Raw genomic sequence first — 16313 nt, 5'->3', positions numbered from 1 at the left:
CAATAATAATAATAATAATAATAATAATAATAATAATAATAATAATAATAATAATAATAATGATAATAATAATAGATAAACAATATAAAACAATAGTGATAGTAGTAGTAGTAGTAGTAGTAGTAGTAGTAGTAGTATATAGAAGTAGTATATAGTAGTAGTAGAAGTAGTAGTAGTAATAGTAGTAGTAATAGAAGTAGTAGTAGTAGTATATAGTAGTAGTAGCAGTAGTAGTAGTAATAGTAGTAGTAGTAGAAATTGTAGTTATAGTAGTAACAATGATAGTAATAATGATATAATAATAATAATAATAATAATAATAATAATAATAATAATAATAATAATAATAAATAAATAATAATAATAACAATATTCATTCCCTCACCACACCTCTTCAGTTAATTAGCGCCATCAACAGGTGTGACGCAGACTCCCTCTCTTCCTTTCACAGTTTTCCCAACATTTTTTCCCCACACTTTCTCTTCAAACACTTCATTTATCATTTTTTCACTACTAATTCATCGCATTTCCACCCTGATGATCGTCTTCACTGACCTTGAAAACCGAAAAACATACTTTCATCCTTTCCTGTCCTCCTTATTTCTTTCCATTTCTTCTTGTCCTTTCCTTCCTAACTACCACAGGGTCTCTAAGGCTTCCTCGGGGTGGCCACAAAACACACACACGCACAGACCCACACACACACTTTACACACGCTCGTGGGAAAAAAAAAATCAAAACTTCCTTAAGACTCAACTCGCGTCACTCGCACTCGCAGCTCTATAGAAGTAAACCTACATCTCAAACGTTTAGCATCCTTTACATTTTGACCCTGTAGACACCTAATAGTCCAATCCAACCTGACACGCACACAGCTGGTCAGGAGAGTTTTGCCTCGCGCCCCGCCACACGCCGCTACCCAGCCTGGCTCCTCCCCGCTCAGGTACGAAGGCAAAACAGGTCGCCAAAGAGGCAGGCCGTCACTTCCTCCACGCGGCTCACCTGCTGGAACGACAACGCGATGACCCGATATCCTGTGGCTCCATGCCCCTTGCCCTCCTGTGGCCCAAACAATACTGCCTCCTCTCTTCCTCTCCGTCCTCCTCATCCTCATCCCTCGCTTTCCCTGTCTTCCTCACTCCTCATTTCTCCTTCGTCCCAAAAAGTAGGTTCACTTTCCCAATAATACTCTGTAACGTTCTTGAAGTTTGTACAGTTGTCTCTTTTGTGACATGATCTCAATATTCATTGCTTGAAAGTCCTACAGTACCCTCGTCTCTCTCTCTCTCTCTCTCTCTCTCTCTCTCTCTCTCTCTCTCTCTCTCTCTCTCTCTCTCTCTCTCTCTCTCTCTCTCTCTCTCTCTCTCTCTCTCTCTCTCTCTCTCTCTCTCTCTCTCTCTCTCTCTCTCTCACGGCCACGTCCCTCCACCCCACCCGTGTAAATAGTTGCCGTGCATGGCAACAAACCCGTAACCGTGATCCCGCAAGTACCACCACCTCTATTACTAAGCCTCTAGATAACTTAAAAATCCTTAGTTTCAATGCGCGTAGCCTAAGAAACAAATTTGGTGAACTGAGATGTCTTGCTTTAACAGAAAATTTTGACATAATTGCTATAACCGAAACATTTATCGACACCACAAATATTGATTTAAGTTCCGAATACAACATAGATGGCTACAGACTCTTCAACAAAGATCGTGTAAACCGTAGAGGCGGTGGCGTCGCCCTTTATGTCAAAAGCTATTTGCAACCCACTGACAAAACACCGGGAATCAGTAACGTTGAACATTTGTGCGTGCGAGTAAACATTGCAAAAGTCAACTTAAATATATCTGTCACCTACAGACCTCCCGGGCAATCACTCGATGACGACCTTGAAATGTACAGCGTCTTAAGGCAGTCACTTAATAACAGCGACTCACTGATATTAGGAGACTTTAACCTCACCCATATCGACTGGGCGACACTGTCAGGTACAGAAGGCGAGTCACATAGAATGATCGAATTTCTAGAAGAAAATTATCTAAGCCAAATGGTTTCTGAGCCAACTCGACAAAATAATATACTCGACCTTGTTATAACGACCCAAGATAACCTAATCAGTAGTGTCACGGTAGGAGAACACCTCGGTTCTTGCGATCATAAATTAGTGCGCGTCGACATTAAAGCTCAATCATCAGTGACTGAAAATAAAGTAAAGGTGCCCAATTTCAAAAGAGCTAACTTCGTAGAAATCCGACAAAAACTAACTGAAATACAACTATCAGATGACGGCAACGTAGAGGAAGCCTGGCTAAGCCTTAAAAATCACTTACTCACTCAGCAGAACACATTCGTCCCCTTGTGCGAGAAGCGAATTAACACTAATAAAAGCCCACCGTGGTTTAATAGCGAAATTAAACAATCAGTCAATGAGAGAAAATTGTTTTACAGGTTAAAGAAAGAACAAAGCACGCCCGAAAACATTAGACTTTATAATGATGCCAGGCGACGAGTAAAAAGACTAGTAGGTCAGGCAAAGCGTAGATACGAAGAAAATATTGCAGCCAACTGTAAAAAAAATCCGAAATCTTTCTTCAGTTACATAAACAACAGAAAGGCGATCAAAAGTGGTATTGGACCTTTAACAAACAGCGACGGTGCACTAGTGACTGACAGCCAACACATTGCAAACCTCTTAAACAATTACTTTTCCTCGGTGTTTAATACTAACAGTCTTCCTCTCGCTACCACCAACACCAGTACTATTGTAAATCTCGAGCATGCATTGCCTAATTTTGAAATAACAACCGATGAAGTCCTTAAAGCTCTCCATTCACTTAAAACAAATAAAAGTCCTGGACCTGACAAAGTATATCCAACTCTGCTGAAAGAAACAAAGAGCGAAATACTCTCCTCCCTCACAATCGTATTCAATATGTCCTTGCGACAAGGCATCGTCCCTTCAGATTGGAAAAAGGCTAACGTGACACCGATTTTCAAGAAAGGAGACAAAAAAGTACCAGGTAATTACAGGCCCATTAGTCTAACTTCGGTTGTAGGTAAGCTACTTGAGGGCATAATTAGAGACAAAATTGTGAATTACCTTGAAAGCCACTCATTGATTGGGGACTCACAACATGGCTTCCGAAACAAAAGATCCTGCCTATCAAACCTATTAACCTTTTATAACGACCTCTTCACTGTTTATGACGTAACCAAATCACTGGACGTAGTCTATCTTGCTTTCCAGAAAGCGTTTGATAAAGTCCCGCATCATAAATTACTTTGCAAATTAAAGCAAATAGGTATTGACGGTCAAGTAAACCAATGGATCGCGAATTGGTTGAGCAACAGACAACAAAGAGTAGTGATTGACGGATTTAACTCAGAGTGGGCGCCTGTCACTCGTGGCGTCCCTCAGGGCTCGGTCCTTGGCCCAGTGCTCTTCATTATTTACATCAACGACGTGGATGTTGGACTCAATAACCGCATTAGTAAATTTGCAGACGACACAAAGATTGGCAACTCGGTTCTCACTGACGAAGACAGGCAAAGCCTCCAAGAGGATTTGCACAAAATTTCAGCTTGGTCGGATAGATGGGAGATGCCCTTTAACGTAGACAAGTGCCAGGTCCTTCAAGTTGGAACGAGGAATAAGAAGTTCGAATACGAAATGCGCGGCGTTAAACTCAAAAGCGTTCAATGCGTCAAAGACTTGGGGGTCAAAATCGCGTCAAACCTCAAATTCTCACAGCAATGCATCGATGCAGCAAATAAAGCGAACAGAATGTTGGGCTTCATTAAAAGAAACTTTGTATTCAAAAATAAAGATGTAATACTCCCGCTCTACAACAGTTTAGTCAGACCCCACTTGGAATATGCGGTACAGTTTTGGTCTCCCCACCATGCAAAGGATATTGCTAAATTAGAAGGTGTTCAGCGTCGGGCAACGAAAATGATCCCTTCCTTGCGCAACAAATCCTACGAAGAAAGGCTTTCTACCCTTAACATGTTCTCTCTTGAGAAACGTCGCCTCCGAGGAAAACTGATCGAATGTTTTAAAATACTTAATGGTTTCACGAATGTAGACAGATCAACATTGTTTATGATCGATGACACTTTGCGCACGAGGAACAATGGCGTAAAACTCAGATGTAGACAAGTAAATTCAGACTGCACCAAATTTTTATTCACCAACGTTGTAGTGCGAGAATGGAATAAGCTTCCACCGTCAGTGGTCCAGTGTAACACGATTGACTCCTTCAAAAATAAGCTCGACCGTCACTTCCTTCAACTTAATATCAACTAGAGTAGAAATGCAACGTTTTGGAGTCTTCTGATTAATGTAAAATCACTTAGGTTTAAGGACAGACCACCAAGTCTGGACCATGGGGTCTGTGTGGTCTGATTTTCTATGTAAATCTATGTAAATCTCTCTCTCTCTCTCTCTCTCTCTCTCTCTCTCTCTCTCTCTCTCTCTCTCTCTCTCTCTCTCTCTCTCTCTCTCTCTCTCTCTCTCTCTCTCTCTCTCTCTCTCTCTCTCTCTCTCTGGTCACCCCGCAGTACCCGACGGAATCTGCACCACACTGGCGAGGCTTCCCAGGACAAAAATGGGAGGAAATCCTAGACCTGGAGATTGTAGGAGGCGAGAAGTGGTGGAAGGTGGCTGGATGATGGATGGGACTCTTCACTGGTGTTACCGCCCTTTGTTGCTACGTCAGGGGTTTGGGGCGTGCGAGGTGGAGGGTTGAGGCGGCTGGTCTGGGGCACCTCGCGGCGACTCATCTGCTGAACCCTGCGTCTCGGGAGCCATGGCTTGTGCTGACCCCACGGCCGGGCTGTGGGCTTGACGCACAGGCTCCAGGGACTCCACGGCCGGGCTGTGGGCTTGACGCACAGGCTCCAGGGACTCCACGGCCGGATTCATGGGTGGTGCTGTAGGCTGCTGGGATGCTGTGGCCGGGCTGTTGGCTCGAGAGGTCATGGGCTGCAGGGCTCCCATTGCCTGTGGTGATCCCATCACCGGGCTCTGGGCTTGAGTCATGGGCTGCAGGGACCCTGTGTCCGGGCTCTGAGAATGAGAGGTCATGAATTGATGGGACCCCAAAGCTTGAGGTGACCCCATGGCCGGGCTCTGGGCATGAGAGGTCATGGGCGGCAAGTACACCATTGCTGGGCCGTGGGCTTGAGTCACGGGATGCAGGAACCCCATGGCCTGTGGTGACACCGTAGCCGAGCTTTGGGCTTGAGCCATTGGCTGCAGGGATTCTATCACCGGACTTTGGGCTTGAGTCACAGGCTGCAGAGATTCCTTCACCGGACTCTGGGCTTGCGGTACAGGCTGCAGGGACCCCGTGGCCTGAGGTGACCCCACGGCCGGGCTCTGGGCCTCTGTCATGGGCTGCAGCGACCCCAAGTCTGCGATGAAGAGGTACGGAGCCACAAATTCTAATGACCCCAAAACCGGACTCTGGGAGGGCGGGGTCATCAGCTGCTCTCATGACTGGGCAAGGAGTGGCGGGTCAGAGGTCACTTCGGGGCTCCCACACAGGGGCGCTTCCTCCTTCTCCCTGCAAAGGCGGCAAAAGCGTCAGAGGCATAAACAGAACGAACTTAGAGGAAGTAAAACCAGAACTTTCCTTCTCAACATCTACAGAAACAAAAAAACTAATTTCAGTTAATCACATTCTTATAGAAATAATACTTTAATCTCACTAAGTAAGGAAAAAGAATATGAGAGTAAAAAGAAGTGGTGCGTTCCTTTAGATCGCCACATGACGTCAACTAAGAAAACAGGAGAACATAAAGGAGCGCGTTGTCTCTCTAGCCGAAAGATTGCAATGATGTGGTGCTTGAGTAGAGCTGCGGCGGTGCTGGCCTCCTCCACTACACTCAAACTAACCACTGTGTCAGACTCTAGATAAAACACCTACTGGACTCTTATACTCCACTCAGGGAGATTAGACAGCCTTAAAAAATAAACAACCTGACAAGTGAGACAGTGAGAAACTATGTACGTGGGAGGTGAGGAGTGAGAGAGGAGGGGGAGAGGAGTGAGTGAGAGCTACGGGGATGTTTAGTGTTTACCTTGGAGTCGTCACCACCAGGTCTAGTCGTGGTGGTTGAGGAGGGTGTTGGTTACCTCAGAGATGGACAGCAAAGGATTGGGTTCCTGCTGATCTGCGGGTAGCTGGGTTCCCCCATGGCACTGCAAGGCCGAGCAGAGAACAGGCCGCGTCTTAGACATGGGGCAGACTTGTTGGGGGGGGAGGTGAAAGGGGAGAGGACACATGGGGCAGGAGGGGGAGGAGGAGATGACGGGAGCTACTAAGCGGTGAGTTTTGGCTGCAATTACAACTTGTTATTTATTTTCTTCTCTATGATTTATTTAAGTTGATCTGAAAGCTTTTAGTTAGATGACTTGATTCACAGTTTTACTTATCTTAAGACAAAACAAAAAAGCGAACTGAATGCAGGAACTGATATTTAAGGGATGAGGTTGGGAGAGGGTAAAGGAGAATGGGAGGAGGAGGAGGAGGAGGAGGAGGAGGAGGACAAGGAGGAGGACGAAGACGAGGATGAGGAGGAAGAGGATTTGGAGGAGGGCGAGGAGGAGGAGGAGGAGGAGGACGAGGAGGAGGAGGAGGACGAGGAGGTAAAAAAAAAAAAGAGGACAAGGACGAGGGGGAGAAGAAGGGGAACGATAAGAATGACGAGGAGGTGGAGGAGGAGGAGGGAAAGGAGGCAGCGGAGAAGGAGGAGGAGGGAAAGGAGGCAGCGGAGAAGGAACACAAAGGAACACAAAGGAAGAACAAACAACAGCAGACCTGCTGGTCCTTACGAGGTTGTTTGTGACAAGCTACACTAACTATCTAATCAAAGGTGGAAGATGAAGGACAGCAAAGGCGAAGGCTCCTCCCCACCCCCCCATCCCTCCAGCCAAAGCTGGCAGGAAAGGAAAAAGAACCATGCAGCATGGAAAAACTGCATGGAATTTATGTAGGAAAGAGGAAAGAACTACCATTACTGCTACCACTAACCGGGCAATAAAAGCGGACAAGGACACCAGTATTCGAAAGAACTTAACGTTATTACGACAATGAGTAATATCTTAGTTGCTGGTTGGATTCAAAACACTTGTCTAATCTATTCTTGAAGGCCGTAACTGTTGTACTATCAACGACATCACAAGGTAGAGAGTTCCAAACATTAACAACTCGATTGAAGAAGAAGTGTTTAGCTTCGTGCGACGAGAATCTTTTACCACTTATCTTCAAATTGTGATTTCTTCTTGTTCTATTTGATCGATCAATTGTAAAGTAATCTTCCGCATTAATATCACTGAATCCTTTGAACATTTTAAACACTTCTATTAGATCGCCTCGCATTCTTCGTTTTGATAGGCTGAATAAATTTACTTTAAGCCTTTGTTCATATGACAAATTTCTCAACCTAGGAATCATCTTTGTTACTCTTCGTTGGACCCGTTCCAGCTTTTCTACGTCTTTTCTGCAATAGGGAGACCAAAACTGTACACAGTACTCTAGATGGGGTCGAACCAGCGAATTATACAATTTTAATATTACTTTTTCCGATTTATTATTAAAGACTTGTCCGATGAAGACAATCAATTTGTTTACGGTTTTAAATACCTCTGAACAATGCTGACTGGGCTTTAAATTGCTTGATATAGTGATTCCAAGATCCTTTTCTTTACTTACTGCAGAAAGTTGTTGGCCATTCATTACGTACCGAACGCGATTGTTATTTTTTCCGATGTGCAACACTTTACATTTGTCAACGTTAAATTTCATTTGCCATTGATTGGCCCAACGTGCAAGTCGATCTATATCTGATTGTAAAGCTTCTTCGTCGAGTATCGCAGTTACTTTACTAGCAATTTTTGTGTCATCAGCAAATTTTGATACTATGCAAATGAGCCCATCATCGATATCATTAACATAAATTAAGAAGAGCATGGGGCCAAGCACTGATCCTTGAGGTACGCCGCTTTTGACATCGAGCCAGTTAGATGTAACACCGTTTAGAACTACTCTCTGTTTCCGCTCAGAGAGCCAGTCCGCAAGCCAATTGTGAATGTTACCCGAGATACCGTGCGCCAGTAGTTTGCTGAGCAATCGTTGGTGGGGACCTTATCAAATACCTGTTGAAAATCCAGATATATGATATCTACTGATCTGCTTTCATCGAACACCTCAAAAATATAGTGAAAAAAATCAAGTAAGTTAGTCAAACACGAACGTTTACTACGGAAGCCATGTTGCGAATTATTTATTATATTATTTTCTTCGAAGAATTTCACCATATTGTCGCGAATGATAGTCTCCATTAACTTACAAACAATAGATGTCAGGCTAATTGGTCGATAGTTTCCTGGATGAGACTTGTCCCCCTTTTTGAAAATTGGTGTGACATTTGCAAGTTTCCAATCCGATGGAACTTTTCCAGCTGTTAAAGATTTATTGAATATGATGGAGAGCGGTTTACAAATTTGATGTTTGATTTCTTTTAAGACCCTAGGGGTAATTTTGTCTGGACCAGGAGCTCTGCTTACTTTAATCTTTTCAATTGTGCGTAAAATGTCACTTTCTACAATGAGCACGCCACTTAACATCTTTTCGGTCCTTCTAACCTCCGGCGGTTGAGGTGATAAACAATCTTCGTCGGTAAATACGGATGCGAAAAAGTTATTTAGGATTGTAGCCATTTCATTTTCATCGTTCGTGTGGTTACCATTTTCATTAGCAAGCGGTCCGATACCACAAGTGAGTGACTTTTTATTATTTACATAGCTGAAAAATTCTTTAGGATTAGATTTACTTGTTTCCGCTATATATTCTTCAAGATTTTTCTTGCTTCGTTTTATTAATTTCTTGGTTTCGCGGCGAATTCTGTCCAACTCTAGTTTGTCAGCCTCGCTCTGAGATGATATGTACCTACTGTATACGCGTTTTTTAAGAGATAGGCTATTATGAATTTCGTTATTCCACCATTTGGGTTTCTTCTTAGAAGCTGAACGTCTGTTACGATAGGGTACGCATATGCTTATGGCATTGTTCAATATTGTGGTGAAGGCCCCCCAAGATTTATCAATATCTGTTTCCGCCGTGATTTCAGTCCAGTCAGAATTATTTAGAATTGATCGGAGTCTTACGAAATTCGCTCTCTGATAATCAGGCACCTTTTCTTTACTAGAGTTACTTTTACTTTCTTTCATATTGATGCTGAATGTGATTGTTCGGTGATCGCTAGAACTAAAATTGGACCAACATTTACTTCGTTAACTAGATCAGCTGTCGTTGAAAAGACAAGGTCAAGTATATTATTTTCCTGAGTCGGTTCTTGAACGTGTTGATGTAAATCACTTTCTAGTAAATTTGTGTACAGGTCGAGCCCTGTATGATAGTTCAACGGTTCACCCCATCTTGTCACTGGCAAGTTAAAGTCCCCAACAATTACTGCCTCGCAACTGCTACTTGTTTCTAATAATAATTCACTTAATGCGTGGTCGATATCAAGAGTCTGCCTTGGCGGTCTGTAGATAAGTCCAATTACTATTTTACGAGATTTATTTTTAATTTCAATGAAGACCGTGTCTACATTGGTTATAATATCTGTTTTCACGGATACTGGATGGAGAGAGTTGTGGATATAAAAGATAACGCCTCCACCCTGTCTGCTCTCTCTTTCATGACTAAAGATGGTATGACCCGGTAATCTATATTCCTCAATGAAATCTCTATTTGAAGTGTCTATCCAAGATTCTGTGAGTCTGATGATGTGATAATGATTTGTAGCTGCGAGGACTTCTAAGTCTTCAAATTTGTTACGTAGGCTACGAGCGTTTACATAGCAAGCTTTAATGTGATTCGAGTCGGGAGTTTTGCGGGTTGAGTGCACCCTTACGGTGGAGCTGCTGGTGTTCTCGCCTCCGCGTTTTTTGGCTTTCGAAGAGCCACTTGGTCACAGAGCAGCCTCCCGAAACGGGCTGCTCCAACAGGGTTTAAATGAATGCCATCAGGAAGGAACAAGTCTGAGTCGTAGTAAAAATTGTTCCACAAGTTAGCGAACTGGACGTTTTCTTGTGAGCAAAGGGACTGAAGTCTGTTGTTTGTGCTGAAGGCCTTACTGTAAAAGCTAGATTCGGCACCGACCCTCGGGAGGATTCCTGAAATTATGATGTTACCGGCATCCGTTTTACGTTTATACTGCTTGATCATGAGGCGGTATTTCTCAAGCAGTTCCTCAGAAAGGGTTGTCTTTACGTCATTTGTCCCCGCGTGAATGACAAAGAGGGTGTTTCGGTCGGCATTTCTCGTGACATCATCGCACGCTGCGGTGATGTCGTCCAGTCTGGCACCTGGATAGCAGTAACGTTTTCTGCGGCCGTTTGATGAACGACCACAGAACTCAACCAGCTGGCCACGCACCATGGAGTCCCCAACTAGGCGAGTCTCGAACTCATCCTCCATGGTGTCTGCTAGCACCTGGAACCTATTGAAGGTAGTGGGGGTCAGTAAATCCTTGGTTGCCTGCTTCGGTTTGGCTCCATTCCTTACAGGTTGGAACCCGACATCCTGTGAAGCAGGAAGAGAAGCGTTTAGTGGGGCAGGCTGGAAGTTGTCCTGTGAGGCAGGTTGGGAGTTAGCCTGTGAAGCAGGCTGGGGGTTAGCCTGTGAGGCAGGCTGGGGGTCAGCCTGTGAGGCAGGCTGGCGGTTGTTCGGTGAGGCAGGCTTGTTGTTATCCTGTGTGGCAGGATGGGTGTTAGCCTGTGAGGCAGGCTGGGGGTTAGCCTGTGAGGCAGGCTGGGGGTTATCCTGTGGGGCAGGCTGGGAGTCAACCTGTGAGGCAGGTAACACGTCCTCCCGTGAAGCAGGAGGGTCGTCTGGAGAGGGCACAATCTCAGTGGAGGGCCTCTCCACCATCGATGGTGGAGTCACTGCCACATTAGTTAAAACAAATTCCTGAAGGGCTACAAATTTCTTTTCAAGATCATTGTGCTTGACTTTCCATTCACTCACAGCCTTCTGAAGATGTAATCTTTGAACGCAGAGGCGGCAAGTTTTACTCAGCTGGAAGAACTGAGCTGCAAAACGTCCGGGACAGACGTCACACTTAAGGTTCGAAGGCATTGTTAGAAATTTAAGCGAGTTAACAGTTTGGACAAATATTAAAAGCGCTTTCGAAATAACTTAAATTGTGACCATAAATTGAATTGTATAAAAATTGTGCATGGAAAATAGATACTGCTGTGTTAGATGCCTCCAACACTGGGAGTTCGCTCCCACAGGGTCTTGAAAACGCCTCAAAGACCAATCGCTTGTCCTGAGCCCTGAGTCCTGAGAGAGACTTTCACAACCCGGCGCTTTTCAGCTATTGTCCTCGAAGTTTTGTCCCATAGCACGGGGCCGGCGTAGTCACACAGAGCAGAGCTGGCAAGGGAGGAGAGGAACCAGCAATTCGTTCCCACTTTCCGAAACGTCTAACCCAACTCTGCGACCCTTTCGAGGCCTGGCCAGTGGCACCTGTCACCAGGTGTTCTCCACCAACTCTAGAGAGTATCAGACGCCCTTCCTGAGAGACCAAAAGACTGAAATATTCCTTGAGTATAAGAAAAACCCTCAGAAACTCCACCTAGAAGCCGGGAGGTACAACCTCAAATGGCCCACGGAAGATATCTCTTTCAGGAGAAAACAAGAACCAGCTGTTATGCAGAATAGAGATGGGAGTACCGTCGACAGAGGGGAGGGACGGGGAGCTCACACCGACAACTGGTTCCCAGGGAGGCTTTTTAGTGTAGAGGTCGCCACACTCCTCTACACCGCAGGCCTAAATAATTAGGCACGGTCCAGCTGACTAGGACCCTGGAACTCCAGCCATTGTCTCATAAAGAGATCCTCTGCCTGCAGTCCAATCCACCACTGCTGCTGCCCAGAGGCTTCACCGTGACCCTGGCACGGGAGACAGATCAGGTATTACACCTTGTCCAAGGGTGACCTGAGACTATGCAGGGCAGGGACGTCTAGTTCCCTGAGGTGAAAACAATTCACCCGCATACCGGGAGGGGGAGCATGGGAAAGACAAGACAAACACCGTTACTCGTATGTCCATAAAACACAGTAAATTTTTCCACACTGGTGCAACACAATTTTGGAACAGGTGGGTCTCGGGGTGACACTTCAATAATTACAGGTGACTATTAATTAGAGTACCAGGTGAAGGGGGCGACATTAAGTTAACCAGGTGAACAGTTACTAAATCCACATCAATCATTGCTATAACAGAAACATCAAGTGGGAGGGGTGGGCAGGTGATTACAAATTGGGTGTTGACTCATTGATACAGGTAAGGCGGTGGGCAGGTGTCACTCACAGAAGATGGGTTATTGATATCAAATGGGTTACTTAATTAAACATACAGGTGAGTGAGCCACGTAGTACACAATAAAGGTGGGTGACAAATCCACACAATAAAAAACAGGTAAATTTATAAATGGGAAGATCCAGTGTTCGGTGGGATTATTTTATATCAAGACGAGTATAGATGATTGAAAAAGAAAGAGAAAGGGAAAGGAAAAGCGGTGAGAGAGACAGACGGAAAAGCAGACACACAAACACAAACACACACACACACACACACACACACACACACACACACACACACACACACACACACACACACACACACACACACAGGGATAAACAAGACAAGGACAGGGAACAGACGAAGAAAAAGAAACAGTACAGCATTGGGACTTGAGGAATAACAACATATGAACGAGGACTACTTTCCCTCAAGACAAGACAAGCAGTTAGTTAGTCAAGGGGAACCTAACACATGGGGCAGGGAAGGGGAAGTAACACAGGGAACAAGGGACTTCACAGTTCGAGCCCCGTCCACAGAGGAGCAAGTCAGCATGCAGGGTGACGGTGCCAAAAGGAGTGACAAAAACAAGGATAACATGAATAAACACAAAACTCAAAATACAAACACATAAATCACAATCCATTAAAGAGAGAGAGAGAGAGAGAGAGAGAGAGAGAGAGAGAGAGAGAGAGAGAGAGAGAGAGAGAGAGAGAGAGAGAGAGAGAGAGAGAGAGAGAGAGAGAGAGAGAGAGAGGTCATGCTAAGGTCATGCAGAAGTCATGCTTGTGGGACCCTTCACCGTGCGTCCCAACACGATGTCTACATGCACAATACTTACATAGACAGACCGACAGATACACACACACACACACACACACACACACACACACACACACACACACACACACACACTCAAACGCACGCGCGCGCGCGCGCCAAACCCCCGCTCTCTCTCTCTCTCTCTCTCTCTCTCTCCAAACAAGCAAACACACATTAAATTAGACTTACAAGAAGAATTTCACACACACACACACACACACACACACACACACACACACAAGAGCCGAGGGACGAGGGACTGGGATAGACACACTTACCACTGAAGCATCAACGACACTCTACACCAATGTTATGCAGCGTGACCCCTGGCCTCGCCGGCAACCCTCACACACCGGGAGAGAATGGTAGGACTGACATTTTGTGTCGTAGGTGTTATGAGATATGTGAGCGGAGGGGCGCGGCAGAGGCCAAGGGTCCCTGTTAGTAACACAACAGCCCGCCGTCTACTTGAGGCCCAGAGGAGGTCAGGAGCAGCAGGGAAACCGAGGTGTTGCCGCGGGCGCCGCAACACCGACGGTCCACACACCAAGCCTTAGGTTAGGGTATTTAGGAAGGGAGCCCAGCGCACAGCCCTCACAGAGGCGACTCATCAGTTTGAGACAAGGCCGCCCGCAAGCCCCCGGTCGTACCGGGGGTTTGCGGGGCGGTGGGAGGGGGTGGAGGGCTGTGCGCGTGCCCGGTGCCTACGGCGGGCTCTTCATGCGGGTGCAGGCTAGAGAGACAATAAACAAAGCTGTCACTCACTGCGGGGTGTGATACGGGTGGTAAGGATAGTACTGGTGGTGCCATACCTCGCCGCCCTCACTGTAGCTGTACGCAGCCTTACCCGCTGGCGCCACGGTACCTGCGCCGACATGGGCGGCTGAGGCGGCGGTGGCGGCGGCAACAGCGGCGGAGTGCGCCGAGTGTGCCGAGGGCGGACCTCCGTGGGGCGAGGATCCCTCCGGCCCATGCGGAGAGCCACCAGCGCTGCTGCGGGCACCCGGCGTGGACGCTGGAGTGGCGGTGCCCCACTTGCAGGCGACGCCGCCTAAACTCGGGTCCAGCGACGACGGGGCGGAGGACACGGGCGCCTCGCCGTACTTCTTGTTGGGGTCATAATCGTGGGAGGCGGAGCCCCACATAAGCACCGTCTGACGCGTGTTGTTGGGGTACGCCTCGCTGTCTTTGGTATCTTCCTTGTGACTGGCACTCGTGACGGCTGAGCTGACTGCGACGCTGCTGGCGGCGCCAGGGGTGGCCGCTAGGGCCCCCGGGGACGCCAGGGCCGAGGGGTCGTCTCGTCGCACGTCCGCCGTCCGCAGGTCCGTGTACTTGTGGTCGAGCGAGGGCAGCACCGTGTTGGTGCCGTACACGGCCGAGTAGGCGTCCGTGGGCTTGTACTGGTACTTGGAGGCGTCGAGCTGCGTCGCGCAGTACAGCTTCTGGTCTGCGGCCGTCTTGGTGACGTCATAGCCGAGGCAGGGGCGCGTGGGGTCCACGTATCCGTTGCTGACGTAGCCGTGCGTCATGTAGTCCGGGTAGTAGGAGCCCAGTTGGCGGTAGTGGAAGAGGTTGTCGGCGGGCAGGTAGCTGGTGGGGTAGAGGGACTGCAGGTTGCCGAGGTTCTGCTGCATGTAGAGGCCGTTGTCCGTGGCGTAGGGCGAGGCACCGTACACGTTGTTGTAGTTGTTGTAGGCCGTGTCGGACAGGTTGGTGTAGCTCCTCTTGCTGTGGCACGTCGTCAGGAAGTCTCGCAGCTGCGTCTTGTACTTACGGCTCATGCGGGACGCGTACAACTGCGGCAGCTCCGAGTCACACAGGTAGGACTGCGTGAGGCCGGGGTCCAGGTACGACACCTTGAAGTCCATCGTCCGCTTCCCCAGCAGGTCGCGTCCCTCCTCCCTGAAAAAAAGGACGCAGGTTAGCCGCCGAGCCTGCCTGGGCCACCGCCCCGGGCCACCTCCCCTTGAAGGGCCTTGCGTGACCTGCTCCCTGACCTGCTATTATAGACCTTATTTATTTCCATCGGCGGGATAAGCCTAAAGTTTAAGGTATATGTAGGAGAAACATTATAAAGGCTGCGTTGGTCTACATAAAGAAGAGCTTAAGAAATATGTTTACAAACTTACCTGATCACAGATGGCATGCCCATCACAGCCTTACCTGCCCCGCCGCACCTGTACCCCACCCCAGCGCGGCGCAAATTAACACCAACGCGTAAAATATTTGCTCTCCTCTGCAGCGACTTCCACGAAAGCGCCACGCTCGGCCCCGCAGGCACTCGAGTGATGTAAATGCGGTCTTTTTTTTCTTACATTTTCTGCTCCCTCGCGCAGGAAAACAGCGGGAAATCTTCACATTAGGTCCCATTACGTGCCTTGTGTGTTGCCACTCGTGCCTAAAGCGCCTCTTCTCACACCCGGAAACGATCAAATAAAAATAAAAAGAAAGGAAAAAAATCTGTACTCTCTCCAGGAATGTAACAGTAAAAGAAAAACTTGTACGAAATTGACTAAATTTACCGCGCGTAACGTAACATAATAATTCCTTAAGTATATAGCATAAATTTACGCAAGAGTCACTGACCTTCCTCGTTGCTGTGAAGAAAATGAATAAAGCAACTCCAAAGTTTCCTATTTATTAAAAGTGCTAAGCCTACTGACACCTGGCGTAGGCCCATACACCTACACATACCTGGGTCACTATCACTCCCAGCGGACGCCTGAGACCCATACAGCATACCCATAACCTCCACACATCCCTTAGTCACGCGCCACGCCTCACCACCCTCACCACCACCACCACCACCACCATCACCACCATCACCACCACTACCACCACCATCACCATCACCACCATCACCATCACCACCATCACCACCACCACCATCACCACCACCAATACAAACATCACCTTCCCAACTCATAACTGTTACACATCCCTTACTCCTGCGCCACACCACAACACCACCACCATCACCACCACCAATACAAACATCACCTTCACTACTCACAACTCTTACACATCCCTTACTCCTGCGCCACACCACAACACCACCAGCATCACCACCACCATCACCACCATCACTGCCGCCCACACGAACATCACCTCCACTACTA

At 47.2% G+C, this 16313-nt stretch overlaps 2 protein-coding genes across 2 annotated transcripts; both read right to left on the bottom strand.

Moving 5' to 3' along the window:
• Window positions 1-4702: 4702 nt before the first annotated feature.
• LOC126992881 (uncharacterized) lies at window positions 4703-5473 on the bottom strand. The gene has a single exon (XM_050851710.1). The coding sequence runs from the start codon at window positions 5471-5473 to the stop codon at window positions 4703-4705; it is 771 nt and encodes a 256-aa protein (XP_050707667.1).
• On the bottom strand, window positions 5308-15940 carry LOC126992886 (uncharacterized). The gene is made up of 4 exons (XM_050851714.1): window positions 15889-15940; window positions 13957-15154; window positions 6073-6193; window positions 5308-5555 (listed from the first exon to the last, which is right to left on the bottom strand). The coding sequence occupies exons 1-3, from the start codon at window positions 15938-15940 to the stop codon at window positions 6124-6126; spliced, it is 1320 nt and encodes a 439-aa protein (XP_050707671.1). The 3' UTR covers window positions 5308-5555; window positions 6073-6123.
• Window positions 15941-16313: the final 373 nt, after the last annotated feature.

This window comes from Eriocheir sinensis, unplaced genomic scaffold (assembly GCF_024679095.1).
Source record: "Eriocheir sinensis breed Jianghai 21 unplaced genomic scaffold, ASM2467909v1 Scaffold512, whole genome shotgun sequence".
In the NCBI taxonomy this organism is placed as follows: Eukaryota; Metazoa; Arthropoda; class Malacostraca; order Decapoda; family Varunidae; genus Eriocheir; species Eriocheir sinensis.
Note: the sequence above shows the minus strand (reverse complement) of the source record. Positions and strands in the feature narration are given on the sequence as shown.

Coding starts and splice junctions, on each gene's coding strand:
- LOC126992881 (XM_050851710.1), bottom strand. CDS start 5,473: ATGACCCCGCCCTCCCAGAGTCCGGTTTTGGGGTCATTAGAATTTGTG.
- LOC126992886 (XM_050851714.1), bottom strand. CDS start 15,940: ATGGGTATGCTGTATGGGTCTCAGGCGTCCGCTGGGAGTGATAGTGAC. Junction 15,155..15,888: donor TGGGAGTGATAGTGACCCAG/GTATGTGTAGGT, acceptor CTTCAAGGGGAG/GTGGCCCGGGGCGGTGGCCC. Junction 6,194..13,956: donor CACCCGTATCACACCCCGCA/GTGAGTGACAGC, acceptor TCGGCCTTGCAG/TGCCATGGGGGAACCCAGCT.